The sequence below is a fragment of the Nicotiana tabacum genome, chromosome 7 (assembly GCF_000715075.1).
Source record: "Nicotiana tabacum cultivar K326 chromosome 7, ASM71507v2, whole genome shotgun sequence".
Lineage (NCBI taxonomy): Eukaryota > Viridiplantae > Streptophyta > Magnoliopsida > Solanales > Solanaceae > Nicotiana > Nicotiana tabacum.
Window position 1 is genome coordinate 34,123,400 of NC_134086.1, and position 5,751 is coordinate 34,129,150.

The 5,751-nt window shown below is 36.8% G+C and overlaps 1 protein-coding gene across 1 annotated transcript; it reads right to left on the reverse strand.

Annotated features, from left to right (window-relative positions):
- Nucleotides 1–1,209: 1,209 nt before the first annotated feature.
- LOC107811435 (uncharacterized) lies at nt 1,210–5,465 on the reverse strand. The gene is made up of 2 exons (XM_016636361.2): nt 2,354–5,465; nt 1,210–2,139 (listed from the first exon to the last, which is right to left on the reverse strand). Exons 1-2 carry the CDS (start codon nt 5,274–5,276, stop codon nt 1,625–1,627), a joined length of 3,438 nt encoding a protein of 1,145 aa, XP_016491847.1. The 5' UTR covers nt 5,277–5,465; the 3' UTR covers nt 1,210–1,624.
- Nucleotides 5,466–5,751: the final 286 nt, after the last annotated feature.

Here is a 5,751-nt window from a genome sequence, read left to right on the forward strand (position 1 = left end):
TGGTTTGGTTGGTGAGTAAAACAAAAAAGTTCAGAAAAATATATATTATCAAAGATGAATGATAATATTAATAAATAGCAACTCGAATAGTGTTTTGTGTTAGAAAAACCAAAGATAGAGAAAAAAACTACAGAGAGAATGAATGATAACTCATTGCATTAATTCAAAATAGAAAAATACATTACTATTTATAAGGAACTAAAGGACATTCTACAATTAAATCTACACTAGACGGAAAGTAAAATATTTCGTAATATCTGTAAATACACTTTAACATTTTGCTAAACTTTAGAGTTTTAAAAGATTAATAATACTTCCTCCTGTCCAGAACAAGTGACCAATTTACTTTGGGTACAACCATTAAGGAAATACTAAATTTAGACGAAAATAATTAGTGTGACTAAACTACCCTTCATTAAATGTTGCACCATAGTTATAGTAGCACTTATTTCTCTTCTCAAATGTGAGGAGTAAATGATTTTTTAGGGATACTTACATAAAGATAACTTTGAAAAAACAAATTGAATATTTTCTTGATTATATAAATGGACACTTATTTTGGACCAAAATAAAAAAGTAAATTGATCACTTATTATGGAGCGGAGGGAGTAATATCTAAGTGATGGTTGGAATAGGCGATATGAATTAAAAGTAGAAATAGTTATAAGAAAAAAAAATACTAATTTATGTGCATACGAAATAAAAGTTAAGACAGTCGTAAAAATGATTTATGTTCACACGTGAGGAAAATAATTTCTTCCCTTTTCATGGAAAATGTTTTCATCTTGAAAAATGATTTTCAACATACCAAACACAGCCTTAAAAAAAGGGGAAGCTAGTTGGGAACGCTTTGCTCCTCACTGTCTGTCCCCTCCTGTTTGATTTTCTTTCCCACTAATAATCCACAAAGTTGATAAAGGTTGTTGTGATTCTTAGGAGTTAATTAGTAAATCAAGAAAAGAGGAATTTGGAGGATTAAAAGAAAAAGAGAAGTTATTATAGAATTATTATTGAACTACCTATATCAAGAACAAAAGATGAATAATCACTACTGAACTATGCACTTTGTTTTATTATACTCATTTTAAAATCCAACTTTATTCATGTAGTAGAAAGTGGTCCAATTAGTTTCTTGTAGGTCCCAAATATTTGTTTGAAAGCTGCAAATGAACCTTAAAACCTGGAGGAATAAGTTGACTTTAGTGGCTGCACAAAAGCTTAAAAGCGCTCAAAAGCCAAACTTGCATATATTGGCTTCTTTTGTTTCCCTGCATACAAGTTGTCACACACATATCTACCTACCTTCTTCTCCTCTTTATACAGAAAAGGGCAGCCCGGTGCACTTAGCTTCCGCTATACGGGGTTCAAGGAAGGGTCGAACCACAAGGATTTATTATATGCAGCCTTACCCTGCATTTCTACAAGATGTAGTTTCCACGGCTCGAACTCGGTGACCTCTTGGTCACATGACAGCAACTTTACCAATTACGCCAACGCTCCCCTTCAGAAAATTCCAAAAAAAAAAAAAAAAGTAAAATCCAAACAAAGGATTATTAAACTGAAAGAAATTAAAACTAACACTAATATGACAAACTTCAATGCAAATGTAGTTTTGGTGAATCACTTAAACTCCACTTTTGGCATTTGATGATGATGAATAAAGCAATGAGGAAGCAGAGAAGCTTGTGTTATTGCTCTTGGGATACAAACTTCTTGCTTTCTCTCCTGATGAAGATGTTGCTAAGACACCCTTTGAGTTCTTATTTTCTTGTGTATCAGTTGCTGGAGAGCCCTTTAGTAAAACATCAACCTTTGCATAATCTTCCCTTTCATGTTTTATTTCCTTTAGCATTGCTGCTACATCTTTCATTGTAGGCCTTTCATCAGGAGAGGAATTTACACACAATAGGGCTACTCCTAATGCTTGTAACATTTCCTCAATCTCTGATTCTGGTCTCGAGTGTAGACTTGGATCGAGGACCTCGATTCCTCCCCTTTTCAGTCTTACCCAATCCACTAGATGGACTCCGTCTGGAATTGTTGGATCGATTGGCTGCTTCCCTGTCAAGACTTCTAACATAACCACTCCATAGCTGTAGACGTCACTCTTCTCAGTGATCTTCATCATATAGCCATATTCTATAAAGAAAACGAACAACATTAGTATACTTAGGTCAGAGATCATCAAGAATTACTGTTGTTCTTCTCAGAAAGTTAATAAATGCAATGTGCAATCAATGCTTATATAATTAAGCGAGAAGTTTATTAGGAGCACGTATTGAACTCAGAATACTAGAAATAATGAAAACGATGACTTGAATTGTAATTTGACATGAAATAAGGAAATCTTTACCGGGAGCAATGTAGCCATAAGAACCAGCAATTGTATTGGAGGACCGGCCAAAATCACCATCATCGACGAGTTTTGCAAGGCCGAAGTCTGCAATGTAAGGCTCAAACTCAAGACCAATGAGAATGTTGTTGGCCTTGATGTCTCTGTGGAAAATTGGAGGGACACAGTCATGGTGCAAGTAGGCGAGCCCTTGTGCTGCTCCGAGCAATATTTGGTATCTTAATTCCCACTCCAAAGAGTTACCGCTCCTCTCATGGAGAAGACTTCCTAAGCTCCCATTTGGCATGTAATCATACATGAGCAATCTTGTACTTCTGTTCCAACAACAACCTAGGAATCGGACAATGTTCTTGTGCCGAATTGAACCAAGCGTCTTAACTTCAGCAGAGAAGGAATCCCGTACTCCACACTTTTCATCATTGCATCCATTAGTTGAAGCCATGGTTGTTGGCCAAAGCTTCTTCACGGCAATAACCTCACCATTGTTCATATCTGCGCGATAGACAACCCCAGAGCACCCTTTTCCAATGACATTAGTATCCACGAGGCACCTCAGTATTTCTTCTACCGAAAAATTGAGCTTCTGGAATGGAGTAAATTGCCAAGCCCAAGAATCTCCCATCTCGGAATCATAATCCCTTCTCATCGTCCTTCGTGCTCGAATGATAGCAATAGTTCCCATGATCACCATTGCTATTGTCATGGTTACTAGCAATGCAATGGCTAATTTGAGCTTCTTTGACCTTCCCTCATCATTTCCATTTTTAGCTACTCCCACACCATTGATATTGCTAAGATAACACGACGGCCTGCCAAATGAACATAGCCCTTCATTTCCATCAAGGTCTGATGCTGGTAACTGTCGAAAGAGCTTATTGTCCGGAAGATATCCAGTGAAGTTGTTGTATGATACATTTAACGAGACTAGATTATCGAGCCTAGCTAGTGGATTCAAGTTCCCTTCAAGCTTGTTGTGCGAAAGATCAAGTATTGACAGCTTGCTTAGTGCAGAAATTTCAGCAGGAATTGGGCCCGTCAGTCCATTGTAACTAAGGTTGAGAGCAATTTCAAGAGACTCAATCTTTCCTAGCTGCATTGGTATGCTGCCCGAGAGCTCATTGCTGCTAAGATCAAGCAGTTGGAGACTCGAACATAGGCCGATAGATGGAGGTATCGATCCTGAGAACGAGTTCTTGCTGAGAATCAGCTTGTTCAAGGACACAAGACGGCCAAAACTAGCCGGAACAGGCCCTCCAAATCTGTTATTCGAAACGTCCAAGACTTGAATCCCCGATAGAGAAGACAGAGTATTAGGCAGGGGACCTTCCAGTATATTGTTATTAAGGTCTACCATTTGCAACTCAGTGCAACTTCCTATCTCATCAGGAACCGATCCAGAAAGTCGATTTCCGGATAAATCAAGAAAATTTAAGCTCTTAAGACCCCCAATTTCTTTAGGAATTCCACCAGCAATCCGATTGTTTCCAAGCCTTAACCTCACTAATGAGCTACAGTTTCCGATTTCTTGAGGTATCGAACCCGAAATATCGTTAGAAATCAAGAGCAGCTTAGTAAGATTTTTCAATTGGAACAAGCCAGGAGGAATGTTACCAGTAAGTGAGTTATGTGACAAGTCCAATGCCTGAAGGTTACTACAACTAGCCAAAGTTAAAGGCACACTACCTTCAAGTTGATTATCCCAAGCAAAAAACACAATAAGATTAGTCAAATTCCCTAACTCAGAAGGAATCAACCCTGAAATCTGATTTGTGTCAAGCTGCAATTGCACAAGACTTGTGGCATGTGAAAGAACAGCAGGTATTGAACCAGAAATATTGTTGTTACTAAGCATAAGTTCTTGTAACTCAACAAGACTACCAAAAGATAATGGTATACTCCCAGATAAATAGTTCAAAGACAAATCAATCATACTCAACTTAGTACAATTCCCAATCTCAAGTGGAATAACACCAACAAGATTATTCTGCCAAAGGAACAATTTTTCTAAGTTTTTAAGGTTCCCTAACTCAGATGGGACTGAACCAGAAAGACTATTTTCATATAAATACAAATTAACAAGCTCAGAACAATTACCTAAATCAGGAGGTATTTCACCAGACAACATAGTAGTGTAAATAGACAGAGTCTCAAGTTTCTTGAGCTTACCTAATGAAACAGGCAAAGAACCAGATATTCTTGTATCTGCTAAACCTAAAACTGTCAAATTCCCACATTCACTTAACTCATTTGGGATTTTTCCAGTAATATCTTTATTCCCTCCTGCCCTTAAAACTTCAAGATTTAACAACAATCCTAGTTCACTTGGTAAAGTTCCACTAAGGCTGTTATCAAAAAGGAGAAGATTTTTTAGGTTTTTGCAATTGGAAAGCTCAACTGGGATTTTTCCAGTGAGTTGATTTGAGTTCAAGATTAAATCTTGAAGGTTTATAAGGTATCCAATACTTGAAGGGATGGACCCCACAAGATCATTTGAGCTTAAATCAATGGTTACAAGTGAAGAACAGTCACCAATTTCAAAGGGTATGGTACCAGTGATATTAGCATCAGAAATGACAAGTTTTTGAAGGTATTTATATGAAGAAAGATTTGTAGGCAAAGGAAGCTCAAGATGTATAGACTGAATAATGATTTCTGTTATAAAACCTTGGGAGTTGCATGTTATGAAAGACCATTTGCATGGATTATTATCGAGAATAGTCCAACTTGAAAATGGTGCAGAAGAGGAAGAAGAAGAAGAAGAAGAAGAAGAAGAAGAAGAAGAAGAAGAAGAAGAAGAAGAAGAAGAAGAAGTGAAGAGGGTGGCAAAGAAAAGAATGAAAGAAAGAGAAAGAAATATGAAAGAAGAAGAAGAGTTGGGATTGAAAGAAGATTGTCTTCTCGAGCTTGGCATAGAGATAGACATTTTGCCTCAATTTCCAAAATTTTCTTCTCGGGTTTGCAATTGCATATCAAAACAACTATAAACTCTTTTCTTGGGTTTTGCTTTGTTTTCTCTCCTCTCCTCTATTTCTGTGTTGGAGCTTACTACACACACTCTCTCTCTCTTTATTTTCTTGGTTTCAACTCAAACTCAAGTTAAGTTTAAAAACTTGAAGAGTTGTTTTTTTTTTTCTTCTTTTTTTATTGTTGATGGTTGCAGAATAAAACCATTAACATAATATTAAGGAAAAGAGAGGATTAAACAAAGAGGAAAATGGTTAACAAATCAACCAAGCAAGGAATACCTTGAGATTGGCACCTCCTTCTCCACCTCCCACCATCTTCCCCTAGGATCCCTACAATTCCCACCACCCTTAATCAAAATTAATTTTTTTTTTCTTTCTTTTTTTAATCAGATTTTTGCACTTGTAATAGTGCTTTGTTTAATGTTTGGTTTT

What these genes read in the sequence shown, in the direction of transcription:
- LOC107811435 (XM_016636361.2), bottom strand. Translation starts at nt 5,276, where the DNA reads ATGTCTATCTCTATGCCAAGCTCGAGAAGACAATCTTCTTTCAATCCC. An exon ending in TTATGGCTACATTGCTCCCG is followed by an intron (nt 2,140 to 2,353) that starts GTAAAGATTTCC and finishes TTTTCTTTATAG; the next exon opens with AATATGGCTATATGATGAAG.